At 46.4% G+C, this 26740-nt stretch overlaps 2 protein-coding genes across 3 annotated transcripts in view; both read right to left on the bottom strand.

The window, feature by feature from the left end:
* Positions 1-1254: 1254 nt before the first annotated feature.
* On the bottom strand, positions 1255-15113 carry LOC134082324 (serine/threonine-protein kinase pim-1-like). The gene is made up of 9 exons (XM_062537972.1): positions 14948-15113; positions 10260-10328; positions 4743-5234; positions 4306-4400; positions 3783-3842; positions 3212-3578; positions 2589-2765; positions 1778-1880; positions 1255-1438 (listed from the first exon to the last, which is right to left on the bottom strand). Exons 1-8 carry the CDS (start codon positions 15111-15113, stop codon positions 1789-1791), a joined length of 1518 nt encoding a protein of 505 aa, XP_062393956.1. The 3' UTR covers positions 1255-1438; positions 1778-1788.
* Positions 13410-26740, bottom strand: part of plekhf2 (pleckstrin homology domain containing, family F (with FYVE domain) member 2) — a 29504-nt gene continuing 16173 nt past the window's right edge. For both annotated transcript variants that reach the window (XM_062538488.1, XM_062538489.1), the window contains exon 2: positions 13410-17500. In XM_062538488.1, the coding sequence (XP_062394472.1) occupies positions 16761-17500 (740 nt within the window). In that variant the 3' untranslated portion in view covers positions 13410-16760. The remainder of the gene's footprint in view (positions 17501-26740) is intronic.

Genomic DNA, 26740 nt, shown 5'->3' with positions numbered 1-26740 from the left:
ACTCATTTTTCACATAGGTCTCTGTTTCTCGAAGTCACCAAGTACTTGAGAAGTCAATGAATAAAATAACTGGTGTTACTGTACCTAGCTCAAATTGCTGGAACCAACAGAGCAGCCAGTGCTACACTCTGGGGACATGCTTTTAAAACCATAGAAGCATATCTGTTTTTAGCACGGGCACTGACAGTCAAGCCAGTACCCATTCTAAACAGAATAACAGTCTGATCTTTAAAAAAAGAAGGTTTTAAAGAGCAGCAAAGCCATGCAGGAGGTGGCATTCAATAAGTGAATGAGTCATACAAAGCTCAATTAAAACGGAAACCAATTTTCTTCTTGCCTGGAGTGACTGCAGTCAGTCCTCAGTTAACATGTTACCAGTGGGAAGCAAAGGCCCACACAAATGATAAAATAGTAACAGAAACTGAATCAAATATTGAAGCAGGTGGACATTGATATGTGGTGAGCAGTGCAGCCTGGAGAAGATCAGGATGGTGCCCAGAATAGGAGGTTTCTGTTCCTGAGAGCACTGCATCACACGCAGGCACGCACGCATATGCACACGCACACACACACACACACACACACACACACACACACACACACACACACACACACACACACACACACACACACACACACACACACACACACACACACACACACACACACACACACACACACACACACACACACACACACACACACACACACACACACACACACACCTGTGCCAGGCTTATAATTGAAGTGGGGAGGTGTGGCTGGGAGGCACAAAAGAACTGAGACCCACTGAAGCCAGAGCAAATGTCTGTCTGCTGTCTGCGTTTGGACGCTACATTGTACTTTGGGCCAGTGCTGGATTCGGAGGGAATAGCAGTATGCCACGGCATTATCAGTGATTTAGCTGGAGTTACCTGCTCCAAATATAGTATCTACTTTTGAAAAGCCAAGAGAAAGAGACAATGATGTGGACTTCAAAACATGGGATCATAGGGTAGAGAGAGAGAGAGAGAGAGAGAGAGAGAGAGAGAGAGAGAGAGAGAGAGCTCCAAAGAGATTTAAGGATGACCAACTGGTGCAGATCAAAGGATACAATTCTGTACTCACCTTTTATTGAAAATGTACTGTGCCATTATGGCTGGACTAGGTGTCCTCTTTGAAATCACACCTTGTCACTATCCTCCTTTCTTTTTTTTTGTTCATTTATTTATTTATTTTTTTCATACCTCAGAAGTAGCCAAAATCAGTAGAGTAATTTTCGCCTGGGTAGCCTCCCAGCATGGACTCCTCAATTGGTTTCCTTATCTTCTTCACTTTAGATCTTTTTTTCCTCTCTCAATAGGAGTTTTTGTTCAAAGCTTTAAAATTCTTCAGAACAGATGGATGAGCCGTCTCCGGCTTTATACCCAGACAGGATGGGGGCACAAACGAATCCAATCTAAGAGCAGAGGGAGAGCCATGGAGGAGCTGTGAAAAGCAGGGTTTAATTTGGCAAGTACATTATACACTCTCTGCTATGAGTTAATCATAGGGTACATTATAAGGGTGCTTTTAGCAGCTGTCAATCATGTTCATGATCTTACATTACTTAAACACCCAAAAACACACTTGAAACTGTCAAATGACGGGTAATTGCTTCCCGCCTCCCAGGTGTCTCTGAGTTGTGCAAGTTCTCTACCTCATAATTATACTTTGCCAAATGTCTTTAGCACAGCCGTGCCAGATGACTAACTGGTGGAGGTGGTGGTTAAAGTGAGTGTCTGGGCCCCCTGCTGACCTGAGGCTGCTCTACTGGAGCCAGGGGTGGAGCTGCATCTGCTCCAGAGTGGGCCGCTCCGCCGCTTTGGGACTCAGACACCAGCGGATCAGGTCACGGCACTCTGCCCTCAGTCACACGCACACACACACACACACACATACAGAGACAGAGAGAGAGAAGAGAGAAAGGCAGAGACATACACACACACACACACACAGAAAGAGAGAGAGAGAAAGACAGACATACACACTCACACACACACATACAGAGAGAGAGAGAGAGAAGAGAGAAAGGCAGAGACATACACACACACACACACACACACAGAAAGAGAGAGAGAGAAAGACAGACATACAGTACACACTCACACACACACATACAGAGAGAGAGAGGAAGACAGACAGACACACACACATACACACACACACACAGAGAGAGGGAGAGAGAGACAGACACACACACTCAAACAGATGATCCACAAGAAACATACTCCATATGAACTGCAGTAGATAATCATGTAGTTGACAGCACCAGTGAGATGGGATGGGGCCATCTACTAATCAGTGCACGGCCGGGAAGTGCAAATTGACAGCACAAAAGAACACGGAGTGATATGAAACAAAATCCCTGCTGTTGTTTTATGGTAACCAAAAGAAAAATCATGCTTGTATGTCGAGTGCCACTTGGAAACAACACCAATAATAAACAGTGCCCGGGGAGCCTATTCAGACAGCGCCATTTCCAGGAAAGTGCGGTCGTGTCGTGTACTCCATGCGGCTTCACTTCCCTGTCAATCAGCCGTGCTGTATGTGTCATTCGTCGGCCTCACCTTGAGACAGGTCATCGTCCAACCGCAGTCTGCCCGTAATGATCTGCCTGGGGCTGCCGAAGGGGAGGAAGCCGGAGACCATGCTGTACAAGGTCACGCCGACAGACCAGACCGTGGCGGGGCCGGCGTGGTACTTCCCCCGGAGAAACCACTCTGGAGGAATGTAATCCAGAGTGCCTGCAGAAGGGACAAACATATGGATGAAGGAAAAACAACTTTGCCCCTTGTTTGGATTTGCCCTTTTAAGACTTTATTTAAACAGTTATTTACTATTCTCTGTTATTCTACTATTTTCTTTTATTTATCTAAAGCGCATTGAATTATGTCTATGTATAAAATGTGCTGCCTTGCCTTGCCTTGCCTTACTACCAGGCAAACATGAAGAGGTAGCGCATCTCTTTGTAATGCTACAATACATATTCAAGGCAGTGTATACTATACATGTATCTAGCTTCAGAGAAATGAGGCTTATCAATATTCAAGAGGTGTAAATGCCGACTTATCCTCACATCAAGACATGAAAAGACTATTGTGAGTAGACTGTTCAAAATATGACATTTTCAGAAGCAAAGAGATATTAATATATGCTTTAAAAAGCCCAACGACAAGTCAATCCCCCTGACCTGCGAAATCCTTGTAGGCAGTGCTCTTCCACAGGTCTCCGCAACCAAAGTCAAACAGCTTGATGGCGTGCGTGTCCGTGCGGATCAGGATGTTCTCCGGCTTGACGTCGCGGTGGAGAACGCCGCGGCGTGCGCAGTGGAGCAGGGCGCCGATCAGCTGCGTGGTCACCCGGCGGGCCAGGCCCTCATCCACGCGGCCGCCGCGGTCCAGGCAGAAGGCCAGGAGGTCCTGGCAGGGCTCGGGCCGCTCCAGCACCAGGGCGTACTGGGTCTGCAGGTTGAACCAGTCCAGCACGTGGAGGACGCCGGCGCTCTCGGGCGCCGCACACACGCGCTTCATCAAGGCCACCTCCAGCGGGAGAGGACCCTCAAATTCGGGCTGAGGAAGGGACGCGGGGGGGGGATCGGAGACCGTGGACATGAGTGGACAAGATAACAGCACAAAAATAAAAGCACAAAATAATGCACAAAATAAGTGGTAGAGAGATACTGAAAAACACTGTAGGGATGTTGGGATGTACTTATAAATAGCTAAGCAGATTTCAAAGGCAGATATTGTGTAATGGGGGGCCATACTCACAAGCTCTATCTCTTCCTCGGCTTGGAGTTTGGACACAAATTTAATTGCCACCTGACATGAGAGAAAAAAAAAACTCAGCTTATGCTCATAGTGAATCATTATTTGCATGGAGTCAAAAGCAACCTATTTGAATAACTGAGACTGTGCTTGAACTATAATGGAGAGTATGGATGTGAAAATGACGCAGGCTATACAAGTTTTGATAAGATCAAAAAAGATCAAAACTTTTCACAGAATTTTGATGGAAATACACCACAGGTTTCTTTGAATAGAACATACATATGGTTCCACAGTCTCTACATCCTATTAAGGAGTACTGCTATCAGGGCAGCCCAGGTCGTACAAGGCACAACTAATCCTTCTCATGGTCATGCCAGGAACAAAATTCACAAATCCTTTGCTATGCACTGTTTGAGCCCACAGCACGGACTGTGGCCCCTGTCAGGAGAAAGGACATTTCTTCTGAAGGTAGGTGGAAGGGACTGTGTGAGGATATTAGTTGAACTACTCTTACCGGTAATCCGTCGAACTTTCGCACTCCACTGAAAACAGACCCATACCCACCTTTCCCTAGTAATGGCCCCTTCTGATAAAGCCGCTCCAAGCGTGCTGAGAAAATAATATTGTAATTTAGTTCAGTCATAGATAATTATCTTGTGATACAGTACGTTGGCAGAACAGTTGTTTTGTTTCATTATCCAGCAAAGAATTCTGGGGACATTTCCAGTAGCCTCAATTAAGTGCACACAAATGTTAGACATTGAAATTTTACGATATGACATTCAATTAGTTCCACTGTGTGAACAGCATTAATTTAAACATTGCATGAAGAGCCAAAAGTTTATATCAAGCTCTAACATTTTAATCAGTAATTTTCTTTAGCACTACCAGTAGTCCGTCATGTGTAATATATCTTGTTGACATTTTGACATTTTCTGCACGCATGGGAACCTTTGCGCGGGGCTTTGGCAGGTCTGACAGCCTCAGAGGAATCTGTGCTTTCAGGCTGCTCAGAGGACTGCTGGAGCCTCCCTGACTTCCTCCTCCTTTTTGGACGGTGCTCATCTTGTAGGGGGACAGGCCTCTTCGAGGGCCCTGGCATCTCATCTCCTGGGCAGGGCTCATGTGCAAGGGCTTCGGCCAGCGTCTGAGCCAGGTCAGTGGGATGACTCTTCCCGAGGCGGTATCTGTGCCCCACCATCTTGGACGTCATGGCTGGGCGTCTCTGCATTCTCCTCAGAGGCCCTTCATGGAGGGTCTGGGGGCTGAGCCGAGCGCCGCCAGGGGACCTGGCCAGGGAGTAAGTGGTGGAGCTGCAGCTTGAGCTAGAGCTGCATCTCAGCGCCGCCAGCCTCCGCCCCGATGGCCTCGTAGAGCTCCGAGACCTCTTCCTCTTACCCCGGCCCCTTTTGTGGCCTTTGGGAGGTTCATCATTGTCTGATGCTGAGAGGAGAACATTGCAATAGTTAGCTGCAGAGCCATAAGAGAGAAAGTGTTTTATCTGCCGCTCTTGTTTAGCTGTTGATAGATATGCTGAGGGGAGAACATTGCAATTAGATAGCTGTTGTACAATGGTAGCCTATAAACATAAATAACTATATAATGGTAATTTATTTACCTGAAGTCATCCCCTTTGGACCATAACCATAACCATAACCATAAACCTAAAGACCCATGTCATACAGTAGGCTATATGACGTTAGATAAGGACACTCCATGCCAGATGACGTCACAGTTATTTAATCTTTTGCGAGGAAGAAATGCGCGTTTGGTTTTCTGTAAATCTTTTCAGGCTATTTTTTTTTATTGTTATTACCTTCGTCGTCTAGAATTTCAGCCTCAAATATTTCCTGAGCTTCTGTGAACTAACCGTCATTACTTACAATCCCCACATGGGTGATGTTTTCGTTGTCAATCTCACAGAGTGTCACATCAGACTTAGATGGCGGATGCAGGAAAAATCATTTCAACATTTCAAGGGACTTGTTTGATAGTGTCAAAACAAAACTCAAATGTGTTCATTCCCTCTGGACAATCTGGGTGACTCTTCAGTAGCCTTTCTACATGCGTAACAGCAGTGTGACGACTTGACAGAATGATGCGCGTGAAGGCTTTGGTGAGCAGTCATACCGATACTGTGCCGCCAATCATGTAGGCTATGCATGGATAACGAGTGTGGCGAGTGGAAAAATGACACCATGTAGGCCTACTAGTCTAGTCGTAATTTCTTCAACCCAGAAATGTTGAGTACCCTAAAGTTTTATTGCAGAAATGTAATCTATAGGCCTAATAGATGGAATTTTACTTGGTTGCCTAAAGTTGCACTTTGGGCAATTTGCATAATTAGCATAAATATATAGGCAATTATCTTAAGGTGAATAGGGTGCAGGTGAATAGGGTAAAAAAAATAAATAATAGATATCACTATGAAACTTTCTTAGTTGGTTACTTGTGCTAAGATGAGAAAAAAATGTATTGCATGTTTTTTGCCTCCTTACCAGGTTCCTTTAAAGGTTTTCACCAACTCAGCCCTCCAAGTATACATGTTTACTTTGGAAAAAAGAAACATTTTGAGCCTGGCTTTATCACACTATCTGATTTTGTGTGTATGCAAATTAGAGCCTTTTTTATGAGATAGGGCCTAATTTGCATATGTAAACATTAAAATATAACAAACATGCAATACATTTTTTTCTCATCTTAACACAAGTAACCAACTGAGAAAGTTTCATAGTGATATCTATTATTTATTTTTTTTACCCTATTAACCTGCACCCTATTCGCCTTAATTGGCTATATATTTATGCTAATTATGCAAATTGCCCAAAGTGCAACTTTAGGCAACCAAGTTGAATTTCATCCACAAGGCCTATAGATTACATTTATGCAATAAAACTTTAGGGTACTCAACATTTCTGGGTTTACTATTGGGCCTATGGGGATTACGACTAGACTATACATCAGGTCTGTATTCATTTTAGAATAGGAAACATGGAAACGGAGCCATCTAAAAGAAGATTGTTCTGTGATAAGCTCTTTGAAATTGCCCGTGTCGTGTGCAGCTGAGCAGTCGTGGCCAAGTTAATTTGCAAATGCATGTTAGCAAAAAGAAAACTATGGCTACAACAGTTGTAACATTACAACATTGAAACGATTGGATAATCTTTCAATTAAATAATTATAGCCAATGTAATGTTCAGGTAATGCTAGAAAATAAAGGGATAATGTAATGTATTTTGGTATAAATTAAGTTTGATGCAATAGGCTAGGACAAATAACACACCTGTCGAACCCATAGATTCTACACTCTGCATTAGTTTTATCAGGTTTGAACACAAATGTATGAATAATAACTTTAACAGCACAAAGACAACACCAAATATCAGTTAACAGTTAAAAGCCTTTACCAGTGTCAGCTGGGCTGCCGCTGTCAACATGCTTTTATGTAGCTCACTAGTCAGACCAAAACTCCATCTCCATGCATGGTCATTCTGCCTCATAATGTCAGACACTGCTGACAATTTTACAGCTGCAAAACTTTGTGGCCTGCCAATTGAATAATGTAGGCTACCTATAGGGTGGTCTGTCAAGGGTGGTCCTCGCTGCCTTTGGAACAGGAGAGTATATTCGGCAAGACCGCAGTATTCTCTAACAGCAACATCTAAATACCAAGAGGAAAGACTATGATTAAAAAAAATGACAAGGTTGTGTGCATAGCCTATATCTTAACACACGTGGGTGTGCTGCCTGTGCCCTTAAAAAATGAGCAAGAGGTGACCAGTTAATAAGCTCTTATCCGAATATCTTGACAGGACTCTTGGCTATTTCGCCCACCAGTGTGTTTCATGTCATTTTTTGTGAACCACCTCTGTTGTTGGCCTCATTTTCTCCCAAGACTATGGCTAAATGTAACTTATTCCTCCTCTGGGAAACATCCACCCGAGCTCCACATAGTCCCTTAGTTGTGTTGTCTCTGGACAATTGTCTCTATGAGGTGTATGCAACACAACTGTTATTTCTCTCCAGCTGACTGAGATGTGAGATGTGTCAACTGGGGATGGAGGTGGGGGGTTTCTGGTGTTAATCACAGCAGGATGCCAATAAGCAATCCTATAGTATAATCAGAGGTACCTTTCTGGTATTACATTATTGCAGATACTGTTAAAATGATGTCATGTCTCAATTATTGGCTTACGTCATAATGGGAAGATGCAGTGCAAAATTACTTTTTGAATCTAAACAATATGCAGAAAACGGTCTTTCTTTGTTTTGGGAGATACAGTACAGGGATGTCTTTAGTCTCCCGTGAAGTTACACTTGGGGGATATTCCTCCTGTCTCAGTGTATTTAGATGGATGTAAAGTACAGAAAGAAAATTAAATAATTAAGATGGTGGTTAGATGATTCAAAACCTACAGAGGGGATGGGGAGGGCGGGGAGGGCTTATGCAACTCTTCAACATAAGCAATCCTATAGTAGGCTAGCCAATAATCACAGGTACCTTTCTGGTATTACATTATTGCAGATACTGTTACAAAGAAAATGAAATAATTAAGATGATGGTTAGATGATTCAAAACCTACAGAGGGGATGGGGGGGAGGGGGGCACCAATCAAAAGACAAACTAATGGTCTTATGCAACTCTTCAACATGTAATGAGAGTATTTAAAGGTTATTTACCTGCCATGAGCTTTCTGTTAATGGCCATCACTTGGACACAACGGCATCCCCCTGGGTTAAATGCAGTCCCTTGGGAGAGAATCGAGAGATGGTCCTCGAGAAGAAGACCATGTTATGCTTTCAAAAACCACTGGTCGATGGTGCCGCAAAATGAAACTGTCAGGCCCCATACTTTCCATAATATGAGATGTGTGAAGGTGCAGTTAATCACCAGTCTGATTGGGGCACATTTCCATGATTACATGATGACATGCGTTTAGATGAGGGGGATGGAGAGGGGTAGGTGGGTGGGAGGGAGAGACTCGATAACACAGAGAGGGTTTTCAACAGCATCATACTGTACTGTTGATTACATTCTAGTCAGTGTGGTGATGCCTGGGGTGCATAAGACAGATTTTTCAACAGGGATTTGATTGTTATGAATAGTGCAGTTCCCCCCCACCTCAAATGGATGGAATGGAATTGAAAGGCACAGCAATGAAAGAGAGAGAGAGAGAGAGAGAGAGAGAGAGAGAGAGAGAGAGAGAGAGGAGCACAGATATAAAAAGACTTGTTTACTTGCAGACAGACTTGGGTGGCATAAAGGGAAAGGTTTGTCATTCAAGCGTATGTCAGGATCGAAGAGTACGTTTTGATGCACAGTATATGGCTTGCGCCAAGCTGCTGCTGGATGCCATCTGATTTACTGTTCTAGGTCAGAAGAGTCAATACTCTTTTCACTTTGGATGTCAAATAATGGACGAGAAAAAAAACTGTTTACTTACCACTATTACTTTGAACTGTTGACAGTATAAATTATCATCTTGGCAATTCTTTTGGAACTTTGTTGAATGGCTAATTTTCCATTCTTCTTTCTTTATTTATTATACTCCAGTGTCATATTTGTCCTCTTTTGGCAGAAGCAGGCCTGATTGGTAGTCTAGTCACAGGCATAGGGCAGAATTAATGGCATTTTCACATGTGCTGAACAAATCCATTAAGCCCAGAATTATATTCATTTCATACTCTATTGCCCACTCGTTTGGGAGTGAATGCATTGTGAAGGCACGCACTGGAATTATCACATGTCCTGCCAATGCCTCATGCAGCTCACTGAATCCCATTGAAAACAAGTCATTCACAATCAAAACAGTCAACAGTCACAGACAACACTTCCCCAGAGACATTTTCTGAGGAATGTTGTGTGTTTGGAATTATTTGAATTTCAAAACTGAATATTAATAGAGGAAAGAATCATTCCGATCAAATCACTCAAATCAAACCGAGGTGAAGATGTTGTTATTTCATAGATCTGAAATTTAAATCTCTGTCTTTCCGGGAAAAAAAAGTATGTAGCTCATTGCCATTAAAACCTCCATTTGAAAGTGACATCTGATCTCGCTTGAAAAGGTGTGGGGTGGGTTGCAGCATTGGTTAAGTGTATGCTTTAACTGAGCCCGTTTGGCCTCTAGACTCTAATAATAGTCATTATGGGATGTTGAGACACATACAGTACTGCGCCAGTGACACACAGAGCTGATGTGAACCCTTAGTGACTCTTGAAATGTTCCGGACAAAATATTTAGTCTCATTACTTCGAGTTCAACCACTTTTCAGTTCTGGAGGAACCCGCACACAGAAAAGACAGGGACAGCAAAGCTGTGACGACCAGGGCTAGTTCCTGTTAGCGGCTGCTTACTCCTCAACTCTCCTCCTTTAGCCCGTGTGGTATTTATAGACACTAGCGGTAGTCTGTGCTTTCTGTTAAAATAAAATATTTCTGTGTAATGAAAATGTCCTCGGCCTCACGTCTCGTCATGTCCTGTAGTGTCCAAACCACTGCTGCTTTCTTGTTGACGTCCACAAAGCCTCCACACTCTGGGCATGACACAAGAAAGCACTGAACGTTCTTCAATTACGCATACATCTATTTACAAAGCTCATAATTACACACACACACACACACACTCACACTCACACTCACACTCACACTCACACTCACACTCACACTCACACTCACACTCACACTCACACATACACACACATATACAGGCTGTCTAGTTCTGTTCATAATAAACATCCAAATAAACCAAGGCTGGCACCAGGCTCTCTCTGCTGCCCATCAACATAACAACCCCTGATTCCATGTCAATTGGTGTGATAATAAGGTCAGAAAATTGGAAGACGCCAGAAACTAATGAGGATGCATAGAAGAGTGATGTTCTGATATGGCCAGTAGGGGATGCTCTTCTGCTTTCCAAAATAACAAATGATACTGTAGGCCCTCTAGTCTCGGAGACTGATAAGGTGCTTCTCAACATGCCTCCTCGATCCTCGATCCTCGAGGGGCGTTCCCACTAATCTATAACTAACACTGGATAGACTATCCCATTGTCTTCGCCCCATCATTCTTTATGTAGATCAGTAAGGATCGAGGCCCGAGGAACGAGTGAGGATGTATAAAAGCCAAAATGAGAGGCACCCATAGTCTTTCTGACACATGTAAGTGACAATCCACCTAGTGTTCTCCTCCAACCAACAAGACTACAGCCCGCCTTGTGATAGGACTCCTATCCGAGCTACGAGCAGACAATGGATCTGCTCAGAGGCAGTGCACTGACAGATGTGATGTGCTCCCCGATAGGGAATATTCTTGGTGAGCACGGTGGACTTAGTCATCAAAAGCCATCTGGAGGAGACGGAGACTGGGGGGAAAAAAACTGCTCTGACATTTTAAGATGTGTGCAGCGTTTAAGGGTTTCAGAAAAGGGCCCGAAGTACTCAAGTCTCAAACGTCCTTTGACTCCTCCACTCTCCACGGCTGTGCGGATCTCTAGATAGTCAAGCAGCTTTTAACTGTCTCACAAGCACTCAGCGAGCTAGGTGTTCCCATCCATTTTTAAAATGTCTCTTTTTAAAGTAGACTTCAGACTTGAGAAAACTTACCATTCAGGAAATGCATGTTTGAGCAAGGAAGTTGACTGCTGACGGGAACAACAAAAAAAAAAACTGACAACAAACAGGGATGATGACACAATACTTTGTAATCGGAAACTATTTTCTAAGACAAGCATTTATTCACCTGCTCTTTCTGCGACAATTCAAGTGGGAACCTCTTTGTCATGCAAAGGTGACCGTAGAGAACAGATTCTGGGCCCGGCAAGCGGCAACCACTGCGGTCCCAGCTGGGTATGAGGGGAACCAGCTGGCCATCCATCCATCAGTTTCAGCGAGTTAAGCAGTGGTCTTTCATTTAGCTTCAGCCATGCATCTCAAAACGCTTCATAGAATGCTTCATAGAATGCGGAGGCTTTGGCTGAGGCGGGTGTAACAGTCCTAGTAGTAAAATGTACTACACTCTTAAAACGAATGTGTTGAAAAATAACACAACTTGTGTTGTTTTTAACACATCTCAATGTCCGAATAGGGACAGTACAGTTTGTGTTTTTTCCCCAACACATTTGCTTTGAGAGTGTAGATTCAACTTCACAAAAATGTAATAACAATAAGGACTGAGGAAGGAAAAGGGCGCCCACACATTCCAAGTGATGTTTTCCAGAGCGAACTGTGGGGCAAACATTTTAATTCCAGAGAAGTATTACAGCATATTTCATGTTCTTCTCCAGAGTGAAAGACCTCCTTTGTAAAGGAATTTTAACAAGGACCCAAATGAATCCATGAACAAAGCTACTACAGTTAAGCTCTACCATCACATTACAAAACCTCTAGGAATGGAACAATGGTACCGACTAGCTACTGCAACATGTGCTCAACATTCACAGTAATTTGGGGAATGATTTGAACTGTGAACTGGGTATCCAATGGACCTGAAGTGTTAGATAGATAGTGTGAGATTTTCAGGGTTTCCATGACCCCAAGGCAAAAGGATTTTAGGCACTCTCTCAATTTTAGGCAACTCCAATTACTGTAGACTGAACAGGCTGTGTTCACTCAGATTTGTATTGTCACAGACTTCTCACCCATGTAGGGGTCTGATGTTGATAAACTACTGGGGACCGCTGACATGCCTGGCACTGTGTGGGGGGGAAATTCCACAGCTTTGGACTCTTCCAAGAAAAAAAAAAAGCTGCGAGAGGAAATCCAATCCAATAACTCAACCTGGTCAGTGTGTTCCGCTGTAACAGAAATAGTCCAAAGGGCAACTGGTCATCGGATTTGCAAGCCAACTCGTGCGGAGCGGTTGCCTGCCTGCTGACACAGAAAGACAGAGACAGACAGACAGAGAGAGAGAGAGAAGCAGAGAGAGAGAGAGAGAGAGAGAGAGCTGAAGGTGTAGGAGGATTAGCCTGCGTGATGACATTAATCCCGGATGCTGCGTTACCGCTCTGCCTGCTGAGAGGTGAGGTCATGACCTCTCCTGACAAACAGGAACTCCAGGAACACTGATACCACTTCCTCCAAATCGGTAGCCCCAAAGATTATTTTTAAAAAATGACTGAAAACACATGATTGATACATGGAAATTTCAGGAAACCGACTACATAAGGAACTTATGAATGGAAGGGGACATTATGTAATGAATTTAGGGGTGGAGGTTGTTTGCTGTGCACACAAAGAATATTTTATTATTATCATTACCTCCGCCAAGGAGGTTATGTTTTCTCCGGGGGTTTGTTTGTCAGTCTGTCTGTTTGTTTGCTAGATAACTCAAAAAGTTATGGATGAAATTTTCAGGAAAAGGTCTGAAATGACCCAGGAATTAACTATTACATTTTGGGAGTGATCCGGATCACCGTCTGGATCCAGGAGGCACTTGGCGAAGGTCTGTGCTCTCTGAGTGCTTTTCTAGTTATTATTATTATTATTATTACAGTAAATGTGACTTATTTATATTTTTAGAACAGCAAGTTCTCAGAAGGATCCGTCATGACCTCTAACACTGCCATGAGTCACCACCGTCACCACCACGTCAATAAAACACAGGAGTCAGAGTTTTCAGTAATAATACACTGTATTTCTTTCCTCAGAAAAAATTAGTATCTAATAATGATATGCTTGATTACATTCTTGTTTAAGCCCTTTCATTCATTTTTTTTTTTTTTGTAAGATCAGGTGAGGGAACAAACCATATTCAAGGACTGAAAACAACCCAAGAGAAGGATTTTGTCTTTTTAAATTACAATAAAATTGAATGGTTCACTCCAACTAATCCAAACCCCCAAAAACAGACAAATTACATTGTTCAGAATCAGTACATATTACAACTCAGTTTTTTTTTTTTTTTTAAATGCATAATTTCCCTCGCATCTTCTGTCCCGAACATTATTGCTCACGGTCTAGGTGCAAAAACGCGTCATCTCAGGTTTTGCAGATTCCACTTTTGCTCTGTCTAGCATCCTTTCCACTTTGGGTCCAAAGAGTTCATTTGGGTTTTAGTCCCGGTTCTAGTTGCCCTTTGGTAGCGCTTAAGGCCATTTTCTCCAGTGTTCTGAAAGGCTTGTGGACACGAGTCCCTTGGTCCAAGCGCCTTTACTTCGTTAAAGTTTGAGAAGAGAAGTACTGGTTGTACAGTTGTTCCAGAATCTGAGGCCATTTCAAAGGGCAGAAATTCAAACTAAATTAGAGAGAAAAAAAATCTGTACAAAATTTACAACACTGGCAAGACTGAGACAAGTAATCTTACATGAAGAACTGGATTAAGATTTTAGTTAAAATGTGTGTGTGCGGGTGAGGTTGGGGGTTATGGGGGTTAAATGAACTTGCATGAATAGTTTCTGGCGTAAAATGTAGCCAGACTTTACAATTTATCCAGACCACACTTCAGTTTTGGTCTCTTTGTTACTGTTAATTCCTTGGACAATTGACTTCATAACTACCTGAAGTCAACTACTAACATTAAAAACCAGTTCAAACATAGGACAGCAAGATCAAGTCAAAGATACATTTCCGTAAACCCATATGAATTAGTTTTTAAAAGCCATGAGGTTTTGTGTGCACAAGCAGAAGCTGACAGAACTGTTTCCATGGTAAAAAGTAGACAGCAAATATCAGTTCTGTGTTAATGCAAACTTCTTCTTGCATATTAGTTCGAACAGTCAATGCTCTTTATTTTAAAAACAAACACAAAGTATCCCTTTTCAATGTCAGTTTTCGCTTGTAGATAATGACATTTACACAGTTACGGTTCCTTTTTTGAGGATAATAGAAGCATTTGTACTGGATGTTCACATTCACCTGTGGTTTACGAGTTAAGTAATACCGGGCCTAATCACTGTAGTAATGCATTCAGGCGTTGACTTTAATTCAAGGAGTGTCACAACGCTGCTTCCTCAAAAACAACATCTGCTCGCATGTCTCGATTCCTGTTTGAAGAGTCACGAGTTCACCACAGCGTCACACAGAAACTCACATACATACTTACAGGCCTGCCCACTCACCCACACACACACACACACACACACGCTCACACACACTCGATGGGGGTTGGCTGGGAGAAGGGAGGGAAAAGAGGGACGGCTTTCGAATCGGACAGACACCGGGCGCTTCCTCCGACACTACGCTCACTTCCTCCCGAGTAAGAGGCCCTGTGAGGTGACGGGACGTGACGTAGAGCTGGGCAGGAGGGCACGGCGGGGCCTGGGCTGTGCCAGATGCTTGGACGAGGAGGACATCTGCGGCTGATGCAACCATCACCAGCACCATGGGTCTTATCTACGTAACCAACACCAACAACTAACCATCCTTAACTTTTATGTAAATTATGATGTAAGCAAATAATTGATAGGACCCCAGGAAGAATAGCTGGTCTGACCAGGCTAATGGGGATCCAAATAAAAATCCAAATCCAAAATCCATCAGCAGAGACTACTGTGCATCTCTGGACTAGAGGCCGGCATTCTCTCTTCCTCTTTCTCCTCGACGTTAGGCCTAGAACCTGATTTTTTTTTTTTTTTTTCAGCTGATTTACATAAAGCTGACAAGGGGTTTCCATAAAACTGTGCTATCAAATATAGACTTGTAATCTATAACTCTTCAAATTCCTAGATCCATATCATATACAGCCGCAACACAGAGGAGTGTGTAAAACATAAGTAAGCGTCCGTCATGTTGTGCCGTGGTCCATGGACTCCATTCTTCTAGGACTGAAACATGGCTTTCACTTTTACTTTGTTAACTGGACTTTCCCTGAAAAACGAGAAGAATAAACTTGCTCCCCTGGAGGGTCAGAAGGCACAGTGGCGGTAAAGCCATTGACATAGGCTTAGTTTTGGGAACCTGCATAAAATAACCACACACACACACACACACACACACACACACACACACACACACAAACACACACACACAACACTTTAAGAGCTAGCAGTCTCCAAAGTGACACACTGATTTGTCTTAAGCAAGTATTCATTTGACTGGCATTATCTATTCAGGACTAAAATGCACTTGGATGCAAACTACCAGGCAATATGACTGGGAAGTATCTTGGAGACGGGGGTGGGGGGGGTGGGGGTGCATCTCTGTTCTAGAAAAAGGAAGGTAGACGGTACAAAAATACTGATTCCGATTCTGAACCTAGACACCTAGAGTGCATCTTCTCAATGTCGTCGTCGTCGTACGCCTAAAAGCTGAGCGCGAGAGATTATTTACAGCCTGTGCTCGAGCACCAGCACCATGCTCTTCCCTGCCGTGACGTCGGCATGGCGGCATCCGCTGCGCACCATGTAAGGTCCAAAGGTAGCGAAAAACAGAAACGCACGAACGCAAAAAAAAGCCTGAGAGGACGAAAGCTGCTCACCGCCTCACACCAAAGGCTGGATGGAGTCTGCCGAGAGAGAGAGAGAGAGAGAGAGAGAGGACAGAGAGAGAGAAGAGAGAGAGACTGTGGGAAAGGGCAGCGTGAGCGATGGCGCTCCTGTAGTGAGACTGTGCGGAGAGACACACAGCCTGCTGGAGCAGTGTTAGGGCGCGAGGGGTAAAGCGGCGGGAGGGAAGCTTCGCCTAGTGTTTTAGTCTTTATGGAGGACTTGCACCTTATTTTATTAATCCACCAGCACAAGGGATGCTGTCCTCACAGCTGGTAGACTTCAACAATTCGTTTTGGACATTTACTGCAGCACGGACAGCATGTTGGAAGTGAATCAGGAGAGTTCATAGCAGTTCTGCAAGAGGAAGAGCTGCAGAAGAGTTAAAGTATATTAGAGTGGGCAAGAGGATGAGCAGAATGAAGTCAACAAGCTCTGAGTGGACATTGATTAATGTTCGTGGAGACCCAGCTTTGGGGCGGCTAAGGGGGGGGTAGGAGGGTCACCAGAGGGAGGTGGACGTGGGAACGGACCCTCGGCCGGTCTCTCAGTCACTGCTGTCTTCGTCGTCGTCGTCGTCGGACAGGTTGTTGCGTCCGTACGGGTCGGCGCGCGGGACCGTGTGCAGCCCGGCGCCGAGGGACAGCTGCTCGTAGCAGAAGCCGCAGACGCGCACGGGCTTGGACGACTGGCTGGGCAGCAGGAACTTCTTCTCCGAGCACGGGCCGCACACCACGAAGCCGCACTTGCGGCAGTGGTGCCGCCGGCTCACCGGCGTGAACTTGACCTTCTGGCAGCGCATGCAGACGGTCGCCTCCGAGTCGGGCACCCAGACGGCGGCGTGCTCGCCGGTCGGCGCCTTGCCGCTCTTGGCCAGCAGGTCCGTCACGCACTTGCCGATGTGGCTCATCCACTCGGACTTCTCGGTGGCGGTGGCGGCGTAGACGGCGAAGGACTTGGTGGGCGTCTTGATGAGCCAGCCGTTGCGCAGGTCGCCCTCGTCCTCCACCGTGTCGATGGTGACGCTCTCCAGCGGGATGATGTGCTGCTTGTTGTACTTCTTCTTCTGGATGACGATGTTGCCGTACACCAGGATGTCGTTGAAGAGGAAGAACTGCCGCGCCTTGGGCTTCTTGCGGCACAGCTTGGTCAGCACGCCCTCGCCGATGAGCACGCGGCCCGGGATGGCCAGCGGCTGACCCGCCGTGCCGAAGCAGCCCTCCACCACCGCGATGCGCTTCGAATTCGCCTCGCTGTTCGCCAGCCGGTCCACCATCTTTCCTTCACCTGGGAGGGGATGAGAGAGAGAGACAGAGAGAGAGAGAGAGAGAAAGAAAGAGAAACAGACAGAGACAGAAAGAGAGAGAGAGAGAGACAGAGAGAGAAAGATTATCTTCACAATATTCCTCCAGTGTCTGGACAGATTTGAAATTAAATGACATTTCAAAACATCTATGATTGTACAACCTATGCCAATAAAGACTGCTAAAACCACACAATCCGTTCCAAATCTTTCATTATGTTTCCTGAGAACAAACACACACAAAAAGTCCCCCGTGTCAGAGGACAGAAGACATTCAGACACCGCAAAACAATTTTGTGTTGGGGGGAGAACACCCTCCGCCGTCACCTCCTGTGTGTTTGGCACCTCGCCCCGTGAGGTTTCACACTGTAAAAGGTTAGCCTTTTAGAGCGCGCGGCACGCCGCTCATCTGCACACACACACACACACACACACACACACACACACGCCATTTTCTAATCCCTGCCCTTCCTGCTCATTAGCATGAATGCTCCGTCCAAACGATTTAATTAATTACCGCTCGCAACCAACACACTGAGACACCTGTGAACCAGCCGGAGCTCTTCACAAAGGTAGGAGCTACTGACCTACATACTCGCGCGCACACACAGACACACACACACAGACACACACAGACACACACACACACACACACACACACACACACACACACACACACACACACACACACACACACACACACACACACACACACACACACACACACACACACACACACTTTGCTCCCTAATGTCCCGGACATGGTTTTACAGACAGGTGTGAAAAGAGCTCTCTTCCTGTTGTGTCTTGACTTGACCTATTCAAAGGTCATGTGCGGTGACACTGCAAGGAGCCTAGATGTTTTATCTCTAGTGGTTTTCCATTCTCCTCTCTTATCATCCTCCTCTGCAGACAGGTGGCTCTCAGTGAGCATCTGTGTGCAGGCTGTGGCACACAATGAGCTAAAAATGACAACTGGCACATGTTGGAATTGAGCAGGGAGAGGAAAAGAACCGAGGTGGGCATAGAAGCAGCCCCTGTGCAAGAATGTGCACATCACTCTCTCTGTGTGTGTGTGTGTGTGTGTGTGTGTGTGTTTGTGTGTATGAGTGAGAGTGAGTGAGAGTGAGAGAGAGAGTGTGTGTGCGTGTGTCTGTGGCGCATCAGCAACCCTCTTGAACCTTCAACAACAATAATCTGTTTTAATTAACAGAACTAGTTGCTGCAACGCCTAGATTAGATGGTATTAAATGAGATGAAGAGTCTGAGTAGAGTAGCACAGAGAGAGAGAGTGAGAGAGCGAGAGAGAGAGCGAGACCGAGAAAGCGAGCGCACACACAGTAGCCCTGGCATCACAGGATGCACTGAAATTGAAAGCCGCACAGAGTGAGAGCAGGTGCCAAACAACACGACACAAATTCCCCGCGCACCGCACAGCCGCACAGCCAGCCACACACACACACACACACACACACACACACACACACACACACACACACACCCCCTCACCAGAGAGCTCTGTGAGGTTTTCTGTGAAGCCTGCACGCCTGATCAGAGCCCTGCTGAGGTGCGAGGTGAGCCAGCGCCCCTCCGGCTCCACTACAGAGGCCTGCAGCTGACCCCCAGAGCCAATACGGCTCACCCCTCTTTGAACAGAGACCAGATAAAAAGAAGAGGGCTGGCACTTCCTCTCTCTCTCTCTCTCTCTCTCTCTCTCTCTCTGTCTCTTTCTCGCTCTCTCTCTCTCTCTCGCTCTCTCTCTCTCGTTCCAGCCCTGTCACAAGCCGAGTAATCACTGGGGCATAGAGTAAATGGCTAGGATGAAATGAAGAGAGAGGAGAGGGAGCGGGAGACAGGCAGAGAAGGAGGGAGAGAGAGAGGGTGGAGAAGAAGGGAAAGAGAGAGAGAGAGGCAAATGGGGGGGGGGCTGAGGGGGGCAGTGTGTGTGTGGGGGGGGGGGTCGCGACAAGGGAAAAGAGGGGCAGCACATCAGAAAGAGGGTGTGAGAGAGAAAGAGAGAGTGTTTCTATATGAAAGAGAACGATGGAGAGAACAGAAAAGAGAGAGAGAAAGATAGAAAGATAAGATAGCTAGACAGAGGGACAGACAGTGGAAGGCCTGAGGACAGAGAGAGTCACTAAGGGAGCAAAACAAGTGAGGCTGATCTGATTTCATTTCAGACGGAAGTGGCACAGCAGCAGTGGCACAGTCCTGATAGATGCCTCTGCACAGGGCCGGCCTGCAGAGGTGAGGACCAAATGGACCCCGCCACGGGGGGGAGAGGTGAGGACTCATCCAAATGGACCCCGCCACGGGGGGAGAGACTCGGCTGCAGAGGTGAGGACTCATCCAAATGGACCCCGCCACGGGGGGAGAGACTCGGCTGCAGAGGTGAGGACTCATCCAAATGGACCCCGCCACAGGGGGAGAGACTCGGCTGCAGAGGTGAGGACTCATCCAAATGGACCCCCCCCCACTCATGGAGCCGCATATCTCTCACGCGGGTGCAATGTCCTAGACGGGAGGCACGGGCGCAGCGCACGCATGCATGCTGCCCCACATCATTTGGCCAATATGAGAGTCAAAACTACACTAGAAATAATAGATAGCACTCACAGCTATATTTTAAGCTTTTAGAATCACCCCTGGCGCAGTGTGTGTGTGTGTGTATCTATAATATGTTTTTATATACACACGTTGCACCAGGGGCGATAAAAAAAAAAAAGAAGCTTCAAATACAAATGCTTTCGAGCTAGAGTGCGATCTCCTATTTCTAAAGTTTGTTTTGACACAGGATATAGCACCCAGTTGTGAATAAACCATGGTATTGGTTATTGCGTATCGTTTCTGCTGAACAAGCACATGCCTGATCATCTGACTCAGAGGCTCTCTGCCAATACCTGATTTACACACCTGCCTTGTGACAGACACACACACACACACACCTCTGCATCAGGAAGCCACTGATACAGGATCTCAGAGTAACCACACACACACACCTCTGCATCAGGAGGCCACTCGTACAGGAGCTCAGAGTTGCCACACACACACACACACACAAACGAAAATACATAAATATACATGACATGGGTCAAAAACGTGTTATCAAAGCATTTTATCACTAATTACAGAAGATAAACTAGCAATTTGACACAAAGTTTAAAGTAGAGAAATGTAGTGGTATTTATCATGATTTGTATAAAATCATTTTTGCACATTTAATTTAAGGCGGAAACAAAAAAAAGTGCAGTCACGTCTTTCATTGTCATTCACACACAGCCTATAATCTAACTTGTGGCTCCACAGACAGGGTCAAACACATTGCATGCACGCACAGGCCCACACACACGCCCACACACACATCCACACACACATCCACACACACACACACATCCACACACACACACACACACACACACACACACACACACACACACACACACACACACACACACACACACACACACACACACACACACACGCTCCATTGCTCTCTACTGGAGGCTGCAGGCTGGCTCCCGTCCTCTGCTAGTGCTGTGCTGTCAGTGAGGCCACACATCACGGTGTCTCTCCATCTACGGCCGCGCTGATCATTGGCATAATTAGCCCCAGAGATGGCAGTGGGGCCAGAGGGACGCGGCCATGCCATGCCATGCCGTCCCCCAGTGCCCTTGTGGAGGGATCGCATGGCATGGCCCGCTTCCAGACAAACCCCTCTGGCTCCCCAACTTGCAGCCTCTGCCACCGTCGTGCCCATCCCCTTCACGCTGACACACACCATTGCTCTCTACTGGAGGCTGCAGGCCGGGACCCTCCCACACACACACACACACACACACACACACACACACACACACACACACACACACACACACACACACACACACACACACACACACACACACACACACACACACACACACACACACACACACACACACACACGCTCTCTGCTGCAGGCCGGGACCATCCCCTTCACACTGACGCTCAGCCCAGTGGACAGCCAGGATATGGTGCAGTGATAGCCGTCACATGGCTCCCCTGGCCATGTGGGTGGAGGGCAACTGGTGGTGGTGGAGGTGGTGGTGTGTGTGTGTGTGTGTGTGTGTGTGTGTGTGTGTGTGTGTGTGGGCGGGCGGAGGGGGGGGCGGGGGTTGGGGTTGTTGACATGAGGCCGGCTAACGCAGGGACGAGGCCACGCTCTTGCCCTCGACGACGCATGAGCAGCCGGGCGCCCCCGGTGAAGAGGAGGGCGGGCAGTCCATGCATGCAGATACCCTTCACTGGCCACTACGCCGCTCTGATGACGGCCCAACAGTCCAAGGCTAATTAAGTCCATGTACGCAGCTCAGTGACCTATTAAGGGTCTAATATATTAAATATCCTCCTATGGATGTGCACGGTTTGGAAACAAACAAAAAGAAAACGAGGAAAGAATTAAGAAATTCCACTGCCTACACAAATAGAAGACATATGGCTAAAATCTTTTCCTTCTCGGAGCTAATAAGGCTTAGGTTATTGTCGATAGCAGTGGGTCATGCAAAACCAATTTGTGAAATTCTGAGAGGGAGTCAGTCGTACTACGAACAACCACCGTACAATCTCAGCATGTGACGAGAGGACTCTTATGCAAGATTGTAAGTAAAGAGAAACAGAAAACTTCTGAAAACTGCTGAAAACTGTCTATAAAGAAATGGGAGATGTTCCTACAGTCGGTGGAAAACAAACAGTACCGACTGGAATGGACTTCGGATCAAGTCCAAGAGAAGCACCTTCCTTGTGCTTGAAAAATTACAGCTAGACTTCATGGAGAGAGAGCCAATGCAAAGTCAGAAAAACACTCACAGCAGTTAATGGAACTTCAGTTTCAAAATTCATATTCTTCCTCCTACTCCTCGTTTCGAGTGTGAAGCCCATGGAGGAGATTAAGCACTCTGCCTTAGCCTAGCTTTCGCTACGGAGGAGAGAAGACATTCTTAAACGAGGAGAGGAGGCATGCCAGAGCAGGAACAGGAACACACACACACACACATACACACACACACACTCTTTCTCTGTCTCTCTCTAATGCTCATCCTGCACTGTGACTTGTGACTCATCTATTCTATATCACCACATGGGTGCTGTTGGCGGAGGAGGAAGGCGTCAGATAAAAAGCGGAAATTACAGAATGTCCAGGATGGAGAACCACACACTGCAGAGCCGAGCCGTCCATCCATCCCGACAAACAGACGGCCTTGACGAGCACAATCCTGCCAATTCCCACAAACGGTTTCTTTTTTTTTTTCCTCTTCACAGTGGAGAGCAGCAGCCCACTGTCAAGACTCCCCACTGGCTTCATACAGAGGCTCAGGTGGGAGGGGAGACCAACTGCAGCCCGCAGGTTAGCTCGGTCGTCACAGCAGGCGTCACTGCCCAGGAGAGGGGCATTCAAGGCTCATGCGTAAGGACAACAGGACAACAGGACATCAGTGTGTGTGTGTGTGTGTGTGTGTGTGTGTGTCTTGTGTTTTATGCCTGTGTGTATGCATGTGTGATTGTGTGTGTGTGTGTGTGTGTGTGTGTGTGTGTGTGTGTGTGCGTGTGCGTGTGCGTGTGCGATATGCACGTCTGTCCTTGTTAAAAATGAGCGCCGGGTGTTTATTGAGGGGCTACATCTGTTGTGATGGGACCTGTCTGCATTCACACTGATTCGATGTAATCCGTCCTGTTCTGTGTGGAGTGGAGCCGTGCCACGTTTGCGCTGTGGATGTCAAAAGGCTCTCCGTAATGGAAATAACCCAAACACACACAGACACAAGTGTCCAGGCCACAGCCTGAAGCTGAAACTGAGCAAATTGTTGACTTCGTCCAAAGACACAAAATGTAGCCCTATGCATGTATTTGTGAGGAAGTCCTCTTTGAAACGGAAGTCGCTGATGAGCCGAATTGACTGTAAATGTAATATGTGCCTGGAGGCGCTGGAGTGGAAAGAGGCGTCTCACATAGCCAATCAGATCCGAAAGTAGCCTGAGTTAATTCCCCGGGACTCGATTTCGCCCGTTTCCTGGAGAGTTTTAAGGCCAAGGGCAGACTGACGGCGTGTGAAAGACAAGACATTTAGATAACGCCTCCGACGGCGCTCCGCTCCATCTTACCCGTCCAGCAGCCATCCAGCCATCCATCCATCCATCCATCCATCCATCCAGGGCTAGTGAAGGCGCCTTCACATTACAAGATGGGACACGTTCCAGATGACTCATCAGCATGCTGCTCGCTCTGCAGTGGCCAGCAGCGGCGGGGGGTGGGGGGTGGAGGGGGGCCTGGGGGGGGGGCGGGGGGGGGGGGGGGGGGGGAGGCCAGCGCGCTCAATAGGCTGTCAGTAGGGACAGCGCGGCGCAGGGGCTAGTGGACACAAGGACCAATCCCATTCCCGTGGGGCCTTTTTGCGAAACAGCTGGCCAGTCCACTGCCTGATTTGATTCCACATGGTGATGCACATGGCCAGGGCACTCGCATCAGATGGACTAACAGGAAAACCAGAGGTGCTTTTCTTTTCTTTTTTTTTTCCTCCCCCCCTCGTCTTTTCTCCGGAGCGTGCTCAGAGAGCAAAAACAAACAAGTGGATCGGGTGAACAGATCGGGTCGGAACCGCAGGGAGCCTGAGCCAGAAGGTCTGGGGGACGCTTTTTTATGTCTATTTGCTATACGCTGCGCGCGGGGTCACCCTGGGGCCAGCCGCTGCTCCGATTCTGTCAGCCGGGATGATATGATGAGAGAGGGGGAGGAGAGGACATGTGCCACTCTCCATCATCTCAAACTCCCGCGGACGTGTCAACAGGACAGTGTGACAGTGTGACGTGATTATGACTACCGTGCCGTGCCGTGCCGTGCCGACGCACCACACCGCGACCTGGATTGCGGGAGCGGGAAGTGGGATACCGAATGGGGGGGGAACCAAACAAACAAAAAAGAAACAAACAAAGAAACCTGGCGTCCCAGATACCACCCACCTCCTCATGCAGACATTTTGACAGACCCAAGGAGGACCACTAGCCACATTTCTGGAGGCACCCTCCAAAATAAATTTAAAAAAGACACAACACTGAAGAGGCATAAACAACCAAAAAAGCTCAAATATCAAGCTGACCCAGGGCATGAACGAGGAGACGACTTCCTGTATTTCTGCAATTCATCAGCTGCAACATTACATGGTAGTCAAGGCAAATTGTTACTTACATTGTTGCTCACTTCTCTCTCTCTCTCTCTCTCTCATACACACACACACACAGACACACACACATACACACACACACACACATACACACACACACACTAGCACCCGAGGCGCTTCCCTGAGTCACTGCTCTGAGTCACTCTCTGGTCACCCATAGGAGGAGAGGGTGTGGCCGAGGATGAGCAAATCATTTTCAATTTGCCTCAACAAGAACTCCCTCACATCCACACCCTGTGACCCGACACATCGGCTTGCGTGACTATTGCTAGCAGATACAGGCAAAACGCCGCCTGATCATGTGTAGGGCAAACTCTAATGGCGCAAAAACAAAAGCTGATCCGAGGCATCTGGCTGTGTTTTTTTTTTTTTGTCTGTATGTCGTTATTTCAGACCAGGAAGAGAGTGGTATTTAGCAGATTTTGAAGCAAAGTTATTTGATTAAAGAGCTAATTGCAGGTTGATTTAAAAAAATAAATGAATACTTAATCTTCATCTTTTTTTTAAATGTACAAATGAATAAGATTATGTTTTACAACACCTAAGGACAATTCAGAAAGAAATGTACCTATTTTAAGCAGGCTCCTAGATATCCCTAGCCCGGTTGACACCAGGCCCTTCTCAGCTGTAACCCCAAATTTGCCGGAAGTTCGCCTGGGTTTTCCCAACTTTTGCATTGACTATGACACCACTTAAATCAGAAATTGCCAAACATTTCTGAAGGGTGACCTGCAAAAAGTGAAGAGTTCAGGGGAAGGAAGGAGGAAGCTTGGTGAAAGAGGCAAAGACAAAGATAAGGGTTGAGAAACAGAGGAATGCTTGAAGGGAACTGAACAAGAGAACAAACATAGCCCCTCATAGTCCATGAACAAGTCTATTTGATGCAATTTATTTAGGCTGATCTCTGCCTACTACTGTGACTAGTTTCCATTTGAGTCTAACGAACGATGAAGTTTCTCTCATTTTCTTTATCTTACACTTCTGTTATCTCCCTCTCACAGATACTTGCACAAGTGGTTGCAATCGCACCAGCGGTAGACAAGTCTAGATATGCATTGTGGTCCTTTACAACAATTACCCATAGATATCTACCCACTCTCTCTCTCTCACACACATACCGGTACACACACAAACAGAGAGAGATAATGACTTCATAAGCAGCTGATCCAGGAAAAGCAATATAGTGCAGTGTAGACAGTACAGTTGGTCCTTAATAGCTGGCCGGTTCGCTGCGACAATGACACATATCTGGCCAGCTCATTTCCTCTGCCAGGCCTGGCATGGCCTCCAAATTACACAAGCACTGCTGATTCTGCGGAACAGCCACAAGGCTCGATATAACACCAAACAATAGCGCAGTATGGAAGCTGTTGTACTTGATGGCTTCAAGAATGTGGGTTAACCACTACCCAAGATTACGTTAGCCTATATCAGATTTGAGGCCTAGCCTACATACTTGTGTGCTGCTGCTAGGGCAGCTACCAGTTACCAGAGGCAGCAGCTGTGCTATTTTAACACAATGCTTTATTACACCACCACATCAGGGCCTCAAAAGTGCTAACTGTTTTAGAGCAGGTTAATGTTGAATAGATTAAGCATAATTTCATCAGAATTTGGCTGCGACACTTGTTTCTTGGGAGTCAATATGAGTCTTGGCAAGATGTTCTACGACAATTTGAATCATCCCAGCCAGCAGGTACATAAGCCTGCTAATATATGCAACCACCATTCCCCACATCCCTCTCTCCCTCTCTCCCTCAGTTTCTCTCTCTCTCTCTCGCTCTCTCTCTCTCTCTCTCTCTCTCTCAGAGTCAACATTGCACTCATGCTCTCAGCATCTTATCTGTGATGGTTGTGAATTCTCCAACAGAGCAGGTGGTGTTTAAGCAGCAGGTGTGGGACAGAAGTATACCCGCACTCCCTCCTTCCTTGCCTCCTTCTCTCCCTCCCTCCCACACACACACACACACACACCGACACACACACACGACAGTTGCGCTACGCAGGGGTG

This window comes from Sardina pilchardus, chromosome 6 (assembly GCF_963854185.1).
Source record: "Sardina pilchardus chromosome 6, fSarPil1.1, whole genome shotgun sequence".
Classification (NCBI taxonomy): Eukaryota; Metazoa; Chordata; class Actinopteri; order Clupeiformes; family Clupeidae; genus Sardina; species Sardina pilchardus.
The sequence above is the reverse complement of the archived record's forward strand: the minus strand, read 5'-3'. Positions and strand labels throughout refer to the sequence as shown.